Genomic DNA, 14,323 nt, shown 5'->3' on the forward strand with positions numbered 1-14,323 from the left:
GGAGTGGTGGGTTATATGTGCTAGAGATGTATAGTGGGTTCCTAGTATATTCTACATTGTGGAAAATTATGCTCAAGTTTAATTTCCTTACATATTGTATTAAATCTATCAAAGTATTACTCACATCCATAAACTTAGTTGGGACAAAGGACATCCCCCTAGCCAGCAGGTCACAGTTTGATCAATGTGTACAGAGGAAAAATTAAATACTTTGAAGTCCCCCTTTGAATTCAAGTGAATGGAAGGTTTTCCTTCTTGAGTTAACATGTTACCTATCTCTGGCCACGAGTACTGTATCTCAGCCTGCCTCTCATATTCCCTCTGAAGCTGGAGTTGTCCCCCCTCCCCCAATATGTTTGATGGTTAATTTCCTGAGCATTCTCCCGACTTTCTCTCCTGGATACATTCTGAATTTCTTAGGGGTGGAAAATCCTCCTGTTCTTAAAAAAAAAAATCCATATCATTTGTTTGTGCCCTTACATGAGTGTTATTAATAGTATTACTGTTATTCTCCCAAGCCTGAAACTTCTGTGGGTCAGGATACACAGTGTTGGACTCGTACTGCATCCTGTCTCTATCAAGCTTTTTAATTTTCCTATTTACAATACCATGCATTTGCCCTTCAATACTTTTAAAAACACGACTTATTCAAACACATTATTTGTATGCATAACATCACTAGAGATATCTTTATCTAATTCACACGCCTCTTTAGTCAAAGTCTCACTGTCTTTTTGGTTGCATTTAATAACCATCTCCATATATTCATAGCCACGACGATCAAACATGGCCAAAAGTTCTTTGTGGAACAATGAATTAGTAATAAGCCCAGTTGGAAAACGCCACATCCTCAAACCTTTAGGCACCAATTTATTTTTCAAACATTCTTTAAAGTAAGCATTACCAAGCTGAAGCTTCTTTATTTTAAGAAGCAAAAAATCAAGTTTTTGTAATTTATCAATATATTTGCCAGTACTTAGTCATATTGGCATCTGTTCCCCCAAAAGAAAAATTTGAGTCAAGCTATTCATTTAAATTGATTTTGCCATTTGCTGCAGTATTCCTGCTTATATTTTAGCTTGCTGACGGCCGTTCATTCACATTTTCTGAATTAAATCCATCCTGGTGATGTGGTTGACCCCCAAAGACATTCTGTGTTGAAGAATCCAAACTAAAACATGATAAACCTGTTTGCTGCTCCTGCAGCAAAAACCAAGCTGCCCTGCATGCTGGTAGACCTTGGGTGTTCACCTCCTGTTCAGATAAGTACGTGTTTTGATGAGAAGGACCGGCTTGCTTCCTCTCTAGCTGTTCAAGCCTTTGAGTTAACTTCTCTAATGCACTATTCAGTGCAGCAAACTAACTATTCACTATTTGAGTGAATAATACAAGCGAATCCCCCCTCTTCAGTGCCCACAGACATAATACTAATCCAAAACAACGAATAAGTCACAAAAACAGCAAGAAAAGTGAGCACAAGCAGAGCTGGGGATCACAATGATGTAAAAAAGTCTGTTCTTTTTCCACAAGCTGCTGTAGTACAATGAAAACTTTTATTAACCAAGATATACACAATCAGATAAGCACTTTCGTCTCTGCTGATTCAGAGACTTCTTCAGACAAAGAAACAAAGATGAAACTCTTTAAATACTAAATTACAGCTTATGCAACTAAACCAGCGCCCCTAATTAATGTTAAAACGCCCACCAGCACACTCAGCTCATAGTAAAGCATAAAGCCTTCACAAATCTGTGAATTACTAAAAACTATATAAAAATCTGTATATAATAATAAAACCATTATCAAAAAGTATATATATATATATATATATATATATATATATATATATATATATATATATATATATGACAAATGTGGAAACAGTATTAGCATAATCTCATGCAAAGCACACAATAAATAAAATTAATCTTTCTAATGCCTTGAGTTTTAGAAAACAAGACAATGAGAATGCATTATCTAAGCCTGGCCACTGTGTGGCATTAGCTCTCAGGTCATAGTAAAGCATAAACCTTCACAAAACAGATGCAGTAACAACAGGGGCAGCCCTGCAGGGCTAGGTTTCTGATGGTACTTCCTGTATCAGATGAAAAATCTCTTCCCTTTTGCCACATAAGATTTCCTTTTGATGAGTTTCCTGGCATCTTTCACTATATTCAACTGATTTAGTAAATACATTAAATAAGATATTCAACGAATTTCAACATTGTTATCATAACTACTTCAATGGCGTTATCCTGCATTAATAATGTAACTGTATTCTCCCAGGCTAAACCTCAGAGAATGGCCCATTTTGATCACTGCTCCACACTGGTTAACACATGAAAAAAAAAAACTCAACATGTACAGGGAAGAAAGTTCTTGGAAAAGTGCCAGATTATCTTGTGTTACCATTCTTATCATCCAGAGGTTATTGGTGCATTAAAAACAGCCTGCTTGCTGTGCAGGCAGGCTTGACTGCTACAAGCAGGCTGTACTAAGCTCGTTTTTCAAGTTTCAACAGAAAATTAGACCAGTGCAGTCTGAACTAAAGGGGCAGGTAAGATCAAACTTCAGGCTCTCTTCATAATCTGGGCAGCAACAGAGAAAGCAGGCATAGGATCCATCCAGTGGAAGAAGGTATTCACTGCCTGTGTTTTTCTTTTTGCACAAACCAACTTTGGCAGCCAGCTGCTCTCTACACAAGTGTGCAGACCTATCTTCTCTCCATTAAAACCCTTCTCTCAGTCAGCCCTCTCGGATGGCAGTCTGCACAAGTGTGTGCTAATCATGGTTGCTGGTAAATCATCAGCTGAGACTGTCTAATCTGGTTAAAGTCTGCAAGGTTATGCAACGTCATGAGATCCAGCAGTGACTGGAAGGTTAAATGTCTAGCTTGCATGGCTAGCTGCAATGGGAGTGAGTGAGCCCCCTACTACTGGTTAGTGTACAACAAGAGTGTTGGGACATCTGCAGTTAAATACAGGACTCCAGCTTCCCATACTGGTTTGGAGACTGACGGCTAGAATCACAGTTAACACTTCCTGGATACTGATATGTTGCTTCCTTTACCCTGGGCTACAAATACTTTGTCCTTTGAAGTGGTCAGTGTGTGCCCCTTAAGACTGTCTGATGGAACTGTTGTTAGGTCCTTATTTGGGGGCTGCTGAAAGGGCAAGCTCAAATTCACAAAGGCTTGTGCTGCCAACCAACTGAATTCTCTGACTAAACAGGAGGACCAGAAGTTCTCTAATAGGTGTTGCTCCCACAGTCTTTTTTAAGGTACAACTGGATTTTCTGCATATAATCTTGGCAGAGTAATCATTACAGCAATGCAATCTATGAATTGTAGATCCTGAAAAAATCTCTCAATCATACATGTCCTCTAAGACTGCTGGAAGAAGTAATCCCCTCCAAGGATAACACCTTTTCAGTGGCAAGAATGCCAAAGGGCAAGATGCATCCAGGGTTGCACCTAGGAGTACTTCTGATGTACTGAGATGGAAGGCTGTCTCGAAGAATGAATATCTCAAGTTCTACAGAAAGCAGATGATGAAAAATTGTTCTCTTGCAGTTCTTCCTCAGCCTTGGTCTGCAACAGCCAGGCATATAGTTATGGGCAAATATAAATGTCCTTTGTCTTCAAGAATGCCATAACCAGGGGTAAAGAATATTGTGAAAACCCCTGGTAACAGAAAGCCCCAAAGAAAAGGCGATAAACTGGAAACAGAAGTCTCTCAACAGAGCAATCACATGTACTTTGTAATACATAGAGGTACCCATGAGATCCAGCATGACCATTAAGACCCCAGCCATTAGGAAAGGGAGGAGGGACTGAAGGACAGCATCCTGAACTCTGAAACCTGTAAGACATGATTCAGTTTTGAGACGTCCACAATAGGTCTTCACAGAACATCTTTTTGATACATGAAAATAATTAATACATTTCCCCTGTTCAACCCAAGGGACCCTTTCTGTTTCATGGGCTAGTGCTTCGTCCACGAGGGAAACATGCATCAGAACAAGAGGCATCCCCATGAAATCAGCAAAGGTTTTAATCTTTCCCACAGCCTGTAGATGTTACATAGAACCCATTCCCCCTAAGTCTCAATTTTTCCCTGAAGTTAAGATTACTGGTTGCTGAAGTGAGGGGAAGGGAAGCAGTCTCCCTGGATGAGTCTTAACTTTTCATACAACCCAGTTAAGCTATTTCTATAACACCTACTTGACCCACCACTTTCTTTTTTAAAGGACACTTCCATTTAAGTCTGCTGATGCCTGATCTGGGGTGGTACAACGCCAACTGCCTAAATGGACTGCTCCTGTTACATCTAGACATCAATGGGTGAAATAGCTGACATTTTCCATAATTACATGACAAATCTGTTTGAATAGCCAAATTATTCTTCTTTTCCAAGGAATAGCATTCATTCTGAGAGGGTCTTGTTTGCCTTCAGATAGGCTAGGAAACACAAGTGTAAGGCTGAATTTTAGATTGCTGCAAATTCTAACACAGCATGAATAGCCTCATGGTCAGTTTTACATTACCTGGCATGGCCAGGCCTCAACAAAATATATGGATTCCCAGCATTGGATGAATAGCCTTATTTGAAGAACATGTGACAGAAAACCCAGATAAACCAAACTTCAGAACTTCTGGAGACAAGGAAAGGGCAAATGACTGAAAGTTTAAAGCCTGTCAGACAGAATGTCATCTCCAATGTGGTTTTCGTGATCTAACAGATTCAGAAGAAATCTACTCCTTTCCAGTCACAGGTACAATATCACTATGGATTTCAGCATTAGTCACCTCTGTGACTGACACTCCCATTACAAAGGACATTCCAGAAGCTACTGTTGTGTTCGCCTTCAAAACGGTTGGGAAATAATACGCCTGGTGGATGGGAAGTCTCTCTCCAGCTACGAAGTCTTCAGGTTTGCTCAATGAAGTTGGACCAAATATCCACTTCACCTTTATGAAGTTCGCCTTGCATTTTTCAAGTTCCTTATGGTAGTGTTCTTTCCTGTGGCCCTTCTTAAGTCTGGATCCACACTCTACCTGGTCAGACTATGAAAACGCCTTTATAAGGACCTCTAACATTTGCGATAGCCGTGTATAATGAGAGGCTCTTCTTCCATGCAACTTCCTGCTGACACACAAATCTATCAGTCGACCCAAAGATGGGTGTACTAAGAAAGTCAATTAGAACAATTCTTTGTACATAACCAGATTTCCACAAATGCAAAGGCTTTTTCAAACCCGTACAAGACAAGCCATAAGAAACCGAACATATTTTGCATAACATCATTACCAGAAAAAAACGATACTTTAGAAATAACATTTCCCAAATGGGGTATTTACATTTTCAAAGCAAACTGTTACTCTGGAACCAGAAATAGAAACAGCAAAATTGAACTGGCAGGATGCAGAAAAAGCCTGCAGGAAACGGTACAGAATACAGAGCAAGATAGCTTCACCTTTTACCCAAAATATATGTATGGGACCCTTCACTGTGGAACAGCCAATCCAAGAAAATACATCTTTAGAGCTCTGGAAGTCACGCCAGCTGAGATGACCACCAACATCTCTAATGTGCCCTGTGTGTATATTCCCTAAACAATCCACAAATTAAACACCTGACCTATGGTGAGAGCTAACAATTTTTGTCTGAAGAGCAACTGAACTAAGGATAGTCATATGCTTAAAAAATGCTGTCGACATTTTCAGTAAAAAAAATAAATTACACCGGTAATTTTAAACTGCATGCAAGCTGCTTCTGTGTTTGCAGACAAAAATGGTGAAGAACTGAGTGAGACAGAAGGGTTGCCACCTTTATTTTTATGAATGCTCAGAATTATTACACTAACTCAGTGAGCAGTACTAGTGGTCCAACCCAAAAAAGGGCAACAGAAGATAGAATTTCCTAAAGAAGCATTTAATGACAGGAATCGCCTTTCGACAAGTATGATAAAAGCAGATATGTAAAAAGAAATTTAATACCCCCCCAAAAAATGTACAGTATTGTATATTCTGGTGGAATGTTACAAAGTAAGTAATATTCAAGTTTTACTGGTACTTACATCTTGGTTTCTGCTCAGCAAGTGCCTTTGTTCCACTTCACTTTCCAATTTCTTCTTCATTTGACTCAACTCGCGTTCCAATTTTTCTATCTGGTTGGTTAACCTGTGTTTAGTCTCAGTCTCTGACCGCTCAAAGGTCACCTGAATGGCAGAAAGACAACAGAACCTTTGTAATCATTAAGATTTGTACAAGAAACTCCATGCGCAGTTTTGATTTTTGCTAGCTATAAATTTCATCCAATAACAAAACAGTGTAACAGATTACATACTAAACATTGTTGCAGCCAGCAACATTACCTGGATGTAAATAATGTGGAACTTGCCCAAAAAGAGGCACTATGACTTGACAAATCAATTTCCAAAGTTACAAGATGTCAAAATGCTCAGAGCACCTCTGCAAAGGTACTAGCATACAGATGTTCAAATACCACTGCTGCAGTAGCATTCATATTGTGAACAGGATGAATCAGAATTGGATGTTGAGCCCTCTGGTCAGTCTGAGATGTTACAAGTGGTGCAGGCACCTCCCACAGACACCACCTTCAGAACTTCCACCCAAGCCACAGCATCCAATGCATTCAAAAGCTAGTGGCATGCATGGAACTGTCAAAACCCCAGAAATGACAGACTTAAGAAAATAATTAAATTAAAGTCAGACAGACTCAACTCAATGAGAAAGCAATGAAATCTGATCTGACAAATACATTAAGTCTCAAGGTAGTGGAACAATATACCTTTCCCACACTACCAACTTTTGGGCAATTTCACACACTGACCAAGGGACCCACAGAACAGTTTCAGAGTATGAAGCTACGCAATCAATCCAGTCTGCTGTGGAAGAACACCTACAACACTCCCTATCCTGAGAAGCTTCCACAGAAGAGTAACAAATCTAGGCTTCAAAAAAAAAATTCATATTCCAGTGGAATAAAAAATGCAATACCAAACAGCAGTTCCCTCCTGGTAATCCTAGTGGGGAGTAGCAGTAGACCAGTAAAACTGCAAGCAGTCCAGCACCATCTCTTACGGTAGCCACTTTCCAGGAAAATTCAGGATTCAAAGGATCTAACTCCCATCACAGGGCAAGCCTCATCACCTGATTATCAAATGAATCCTTCCAGAGACTATGCTGTTGTACCCTCCTTTGCTGCAAAGGGCTGGTCATGTTGAGGCTCATGAAAGCTTGGTAGTTAAAGTACAATTGAAGCACTAAGTATGTTGGCAAAAGGACGATCTATGAAATTAGAGTTGAGACCAGCACCAAGCATTACACACTAAAACTAGGGTCACTACGGGCAATATCTATCACCTGTAGCTTTGCTCCCATGAAGCAGGACAAGTGCCATATAGTACAGTTTTGTACCTACCATAAATGTAGATGTCCGAACTGGATAGCATCTGCAGTCATAACAACTGGGTTGTCCTGTCGTCAGGCAGCCCTTCAGTCGGCCGGATTCCAAAGTCCGGGTCCGGCTTCGGCTGATGTCGCACTTCACCCGACGTCATCTCTGTTGGTCTTCGGGTATAAAGGCATCAGCCGACGCCATTTTCCTCAGTGTTTCTTGCCCCAGATGCCAGTAGCCCTCTTGAAGGCTAAAAATTTTGGATAAATGCCAATGTTTCCAAAAAGATAGTGGTAAACACAAAAAATAAGCATGTATGTACATATATACAACAAATACACCATAAAAGACCCCCCCCCACCAGCTAGCTATTAGGAGGGTAAACACCCTAGGAGTACCACAGAGGGGAAGGAGGGAGGGTAATCCTGACTGCAGATGCTATCCAGTTCGGACATCTACATTTATGGTAGGTACAAAACTGTACTATGTCCTTCATGGATGCATCTGCAGTCATAACAACTGGGTAGAATACCATAGCCAACTAGGGGAGGAGGAAGAAACTAGATTATGGTGTGTTTAGGATTCCTTGCAGTACAGCAGTGGCAAACCCTGCTCGGGATCTGGAATATAGAGGCAAATTATAATGCTTGGCAAATGTATGCACGGAGGTCCAAGTAGCCGCCTCAATAATGTCTTTGGTTGCCACTCCTCGTAAAAGGCTGTGGTAGTGGCTGTTGCTCTTGTAGAATGAGGTCTTATGTTCTGTGGAATTGGTTTTCCATGGAAGGAGTAACAGAATCGTATGCAATTTCCTATCCATTTGGAGATTGTCTGTTTGGAAATAGCTTTTCCTTCCCTTCCTGTTGCATAGGCTACAAAAGCTGATCAGTTTTTCTGCTACTTTTGTTCTGTCCAGGTAGTAGCGTAGCTGTCTATGTACATCCAAGGTATGCAGTATTCTTTCCCTCTGTTTTGTGGGTTGGGAAAGAAGGTAGGTAGGTGGATTGCCTGGTTTAAAGACACTCTGGATACCACCTTAGGCATAAATGTAGGATTAGTCCTCATGGACACTCTATCTTGATGGAAGATTAGGAAGGGTTGTACTGCCATTAGGGCCTGGAGTTCAGAAACCCTCCTGGCTGAGGTTATTGCCAGTAGGAAGGCGGTTTTCCACGATAGATGCTGTAGGTCTGCTGTTGCTGCTGGCTCAAAGGGTGATAGTGTCAACTTTTCTAGCACAAAGTTCAAGTCCCAAGCTGGTAAAGGTGGTTTCCTTGGAGGTTTTACATTCTTGATTCCTCTGAGGAACTGTCTGAGTAATGGGTGTGAAAAAACAGGTGGATCAAAGCTGTATTCTGCTGATATAGCTGATGCATGTATCTTGATGGAGGAGTAGGACAGGCCTGAATGTAGTAGTTCTGCCAGATACTCCAGAATGTTAGGCATATCTATGTTTGACACATCTTTTCCTCTTTCAGTACTCCAAATGACAAACCTTTTCCATTTTCCTGCATAGTTCCTTCTTGTTGAAGGTCTGCGGGCTTCAAGAATAATGACTTTAACTCTTTGGGAAAGTTCTGGATTAGCTGCTGCTATGTGATGTTCCATGCAGTCAGTTGCAACGTTTGTAGGTTTGGATGCATGATGCTGTAGTTGTTCTGAGTTAACATCAAAGGCATCAGGGGTATTGGCCACATATTGTTCTGAGACATGCTCCTCAGCAGTGGGTACCAGTGTTGTCTTGGCCAGTTTGGAGCTATTAGGATTATCCTTGGACGTTCTTCCTTGATTTTTAGTAATACCTTGTGTATCAAGGGAAGAGGTGGGAATGCATATGCTGTTAGGCCTTTCCAGCTGAAGGAGAGCGAATCCACTTTCCATGCTAGTGGGTGGAATGTCCTTGTGCAGAACTTTTTGAGCTGGTGATTGAGAGGGGAAGCAAATAGATCTATCTGAGGCATTCCCCATTGCTTTGAGATGGTCTTGAAGATGTCCGGATGTAGCATCCATTCGTGGGCATCCGATGTGGTTCTGCTTAGTATGTCTGCTAGAGTATTTTCTTTTCCCGGTACAAATATTGCCTGTAACTGGATGTTGTAGCTGAGTGCCAGGTTCCACAGCTCCAAAGTCATTCTGCATAGGGGGTATGAATGAGTGCCTCCCTGTTTGTTGATGTACCACATGACTGTGGTGTTGTCTGTCCTTATCAACTGGCCCTCTTTGAGAAATGGTCTGAAGTTTTGGATTGCCAGTTTTACTGCCAGCATTTCTTTTAGGTTGATGTGCAGGTGAAGTTGATCCTGCGTCCACAATCCTTGCACGCATTTGTCCAGCATGTGGGCCCCCCATCCTAGGTCTGAAGCGTCTGTTGTGATGGTCTGGCTTGCTTGACATCTGCGAAAGGGTAGCCCTGGGTTTGACTGGCATGCTTGAGCCCACCATAGGAACTCCTGTTTAAGCATGGAATTAGTGGAATTTCTGTTTCTAGGCTGTGCCTGTGTTGGGACCATAAATTCTTTAGGTACCACTGTAGTTTTCTCATATGTAGTCTGGCAAGTGGGACCAAGATTATGCATGATGCCATGAAGCCCAAGGCCTGCAGTACTTTTCTTGCTGTTAACTTGTTCTGTTTTGTTAGTGCCAAGAAGTAAAGAGGGAGTTCTCTTTGTTTTTCTGCAGTTAGGAAAGCCATTTGTTTTACTGTGTCCAATTCCGCCCAAGAATGTCCTTGTCTGGGATGGTATCAGCCTTGATTTTTGTAAATTGACTGTGTATCCCAGTGCTTGTAGCAAGTAAATGACCCTTTGTAAATCTGTTGTCAGCTTGCTTTTGTTGTCCCCTTGTAGCAGGCAGTCGTCCAGGTATGGGTAAATTTGAATTCCCTGTAGTCTGCAGTGGGCGATTACTGATGCCAGGCATTTTGTGAATACTCTGGGCGCAGTAGATAAGCCAAAGGGCAATGCTGAGAATTGATAATGCTCTGATCCTGCAAGAAATATGAGGTATCTTCTGCAGTTTGGTCGAATGGGGACGTGCAGGTATGCCTCCTTGAGATCTAGAGTTACCAGCCAACACTCCTTGCCCAGCATGGGAAGAAGTTGCTGTAGGGTCAGCATTTTGAATTTTGGGACAATGATGTATGTATTTAAGGTGGACAGGTCGAGAATAGGTCTCCAACTTTTTTCCTTTCTTGGAACTAGGAATAGTCTTGAGTAGAATCCCTTTCCTTGTTCTGTTGTTGGCACTCTTTCCACAGCTCTCATGTTTGCTAACTGCATTATCTGTTGTAGAGCCTCTGTTTTTTGATTTGGAGGTAGATTTGGCATTCCTCCTTTGACTGGTAAAGTGTGGAAGTGGAACCGGTAACCTTGATCTATGGTTTGTAAAATCCACTTGTCCTTTGTGATATAGTGCCAGTTCTTTGGAAATAAGGTTAATTTGCCACCTAATGGAGCTGCTAGTTGTTCCCTGGTAGGCGGATTTAGGATTAAGTCACTGTGGTTGTGCTGATGTAGTGGCAGTGGTTGTGTCTGTGCCTCTGTTGTTACCTTGCCACTGTCGTCCTCTGTAGGCACCTCCTCTGGATTGGTTTCTGCCTCTGGAACGTCTATTCCTGCCCCTTTGGGATCTTGTGGAGTCAGGAAAGGACCAATTTTTGGCAGGCCAGTTCCTGCTAAACCTTGGGGGTTGGACCTGCAAGAAATCTTTAACCGTTTGAACAGATTTTGCCTTTTCTTCCATTTTCTTCATTACCTGCTGGGCAGGTGTACCAAACAAGCTGGTCTTATCCATAGGAGCATCTAATAACTTAGCTTTAACATGATCCGTAAAGTTTGTTCCTTTAGCCATGCATGCCTTCTTATCACTGTGCCAGTCATGGCTGATCTAAATGAAGCCTCCAGTGCATCATAGCCACATTTTAAGGAATGGTTACTAACCTGTTGTATGTTATTTACCATTTCTAATACATATTTCTTATCAATTGATTCATCAGAGGATAGCTTTTAGTTAACTGATCAAGCATAAACTCTTGGTATTGTATCATGTGAAACTGACAGTTTAAAGCTCTAGCTGAGAGATTAGCTGAAGTGTAAACCTTTTTGCCCCATCTGTCTAAAGACCTGGCTTCCCTTTCAGAAGGAATAGGGTTTTTAGCTGTGGTCGCGGCTACTGCCTTGGGACCCTGGGATATAGTTTCTGGGTCTGCAAGTGGGGCCTTGTAAAGGTGGTGATGAGTGTCTGGTACCCTGTAAAATCTGTCTGGTTTGGCAGGGGCTGGAGGTAAAGAATCTGGTGCAGAGCAGACATCATTGAAGGCATCATCCACTAGAGAGAGCACAGGAGGTATAGCTAAGGGCCTGTGTTGTGGTAGGTGCAGGAAGGTTCTAAGTCTTTTTCTGGAGTCTGAGAAATCCTGCTGCTGCCATTGGAACTGCTCTCGCATGGCATGTAAGGTTTCCCCAAAGGAAAATTCTTCTGGTGGGGAGGCAGCTGGAATGGATTCTTCAGCATCTGAGTCTTCAAAATTGGAGAAAGGAACCTCTGGCTGGTCTGTTATGTCTGATTCATCAGCAGAATCATCAGAGGACACAGGCTCGGGGGGCTCTGCCCTAGGTCTCTTCTCTGGGGGCTGAGAGGCCCTGTCTGGGTGAGATTGAGATCCCCTAATTAATGAAATTAAATCTTCTGCCAGGGTAAGCATTTGTGAACTAGAAGAGGGCCGTGTTGTAGGGGGTTTAGCAGGCACTGTTCTAGTAGTTTTGGCTGCTTTGGCCCTGGCAAAGGCCTTAATGGACATGGCTGCTGGAGGCCTAGCAGCACCACGTGCTGGGGTAGACAAATCCAAGGGAATGGTGTCTGATAAGTCAGTGGCAACCACCGTAGTGGATAAAATTTCTGAGGCCGATTCAAGAGAAGTAGCAGGGGCCTCAGTGGTAGAGATAGATTCTGCTGTATTTTGATCAGCTTTCTCGGTTTCGGCCGAAACCGAGACACTCGCGGTTTGCTTAACCATGGTTTCGGCCGAAACCGCGGACTGCGAGTGTCGGTCTTTATCTTTGCGTTTTTTAGCAGTTTGGGTAGTCGGAGGATCCGACGGCATAATATACGCAAAATCAGAACCGAAAAACTGTTCAGCAAACACAGGCCGACCAGGCTGCTACGTCGTGGGCTGGGCCTAAACAAGGCAGACAGTAAGAGTGGAAATCCTTATGAGGTATTGGTTTCCCACAAGTTAAACAATTATTAACTTTTTCTGACATCGGCTGAGGCAAGAAAGAGTCCCCAACGGGGTACTTAGCTTTAGAAGTCTTCGAAGTAGTATTCGGTAGAAGTAATCTCTGGATCCGACCGACCGGCACTTGCGAACAGCTTCTGCTTCGGGCGCCACGCGGCAAGAAAGACTGAGGAAAATGGCGTTGGCTGATGCCTTTATACCCGAAGACCAACAGAGATGACGTCGGGTGAAGTGCGACATCAGCCGAAGCCGGACCCGGACTTTGGAATCCGGCCGACTGAAGGGCTGCCTGACGACAGGACAACCCAGTTGTTATGACTGCAGATGCATCCATGAAGGACATCACTAAATCATGAGCCTTTCATGGCATCACTCTAGCACTCTTCAAATAATTCCTAAAAAGTAAAAAAATACAGTCATCCACAGGAAAATAAACAAGTGCTTTTGTCCTTTATTCATCCAAGGGCTTCTTCAAACAACAAGCAAAAAAGAAATGCAGACTTGTATACAAACTGCCATCCGATCATGGATCTAATCAAATTAATCAATTTAAATGAAAATAGGAGGCAATTGGCACAGTTAACACAAGAAATGTCCAGTAAAACCTATAAAGCTAAAATCTTAAAATAAAAAATCCATCCATCCTCAACCCCTTAATCCCATTTTGCACGAGAAGTTAGGGTGTCAATTCAGCAGTGACAATTCTCTCGATCCAAGGTTTACACCACTGGGTGGCTAGCCATGTCATGGTAGTTCATTCGTACCACTCACTTGCACACATACACTCTCACCTATAGCCAATTTAGAGTGTCCACTCCACCTACTGCATGTCTTTGGAATGTGGGAGGAATCCAGGGCACCCAGAGGAAAGTCACGTGATCGCAGGGAGGACATGCAGACTATACAAAAGGCACCCCAGCAGAGAATCGAACATGAGAACCTCTTGTTGTGAGGTGACTATGCTAACCTCTGCACCACTGCGGTCACCCAAATAAAATATTTATAATAGAAAGAAAGAATAAAATATGTATCATAAAAAGTAAATAAAAAAAAATCATCATAAATAGTATACATAATTGATAAACAGCCCATAAACAATAACCAACATGAACCATAAAAAACTTAAAATATCCACTCCCTTCAAATGTAGCAGACTAGTTAACTGCTTTTCAGTTTTCCCCCACATAAAAACTATCATAGGAACTACAGAAAGCAAGTTAAACAACCCCCATAGTCTTACAGCTACATTTAAAATTTCTGATGGATCTGGGGTAAGACTTTCTTTTAACATTAACACTGTCAAAAATACTCACTTTTTAGTATAACTAAGGAGTATAGCTTTTGCAAAACCATCACTTGCATTATGAATCTTAGATTTAATAATGGTCTTTCCATTTAAAACAGGAAAATGCCTGGCATTCCTTTCAGCCATCATGATATCCCATTTCTACAAAAAAAAAAAAAAACACAACTTCACATTCACGAAGGAAGAGTCACCATAACTAGCCTTGATACTCTAACAAATGGTTCTTTCACTAAATTTGTTTTCTGCCAAAAGGGGGGGTGGTGGTTGGTAAAATGGAGATAGGAACTGGAAAATTTGGCTTTACGAAAAATGGTAGATTCATAGGTATTATCCAAAAAATTATTGTAGATCATAACATCA

General features: G+C 41.8%; 1 protein-coding gene across 1 annotated transcript in view; it reads right to left on the reverse strand.

The window, feature by feature from the left end:
• TPR (translocated promoter region, nuclear basket protein) overlaps positions 1–14,323 on the reverse strand; it is a gene marked incomplete in the record, with an annotated part of 1,837,142 nt that overhangs the window by 1,249,202 nt on the left and 573,617 nt on the right. Inside the window, 1 exon segment of the mRNA XM_044085316.1 lies at positions 6,079–6,219. Within this exon segment, the coding sequence (XP_043941251.1) occupies positions 6,079–6,219 (141 nt within the window).

The sequence above is a fragment of the Protopterus annectens genome, chromosome 10.part0 (assembly GCF_019279795.1).
Source record: "Protopterus annectens isolate FY-2018-M chromosome 10.part0, PAN1.0, whole genome shotgun sequence".
Lineage (NCBI taxonomy): Eukaryota > Metazoa > Chordata > Ceratodontiformes > Protopteridae > Protopterus > Protopterus annectens.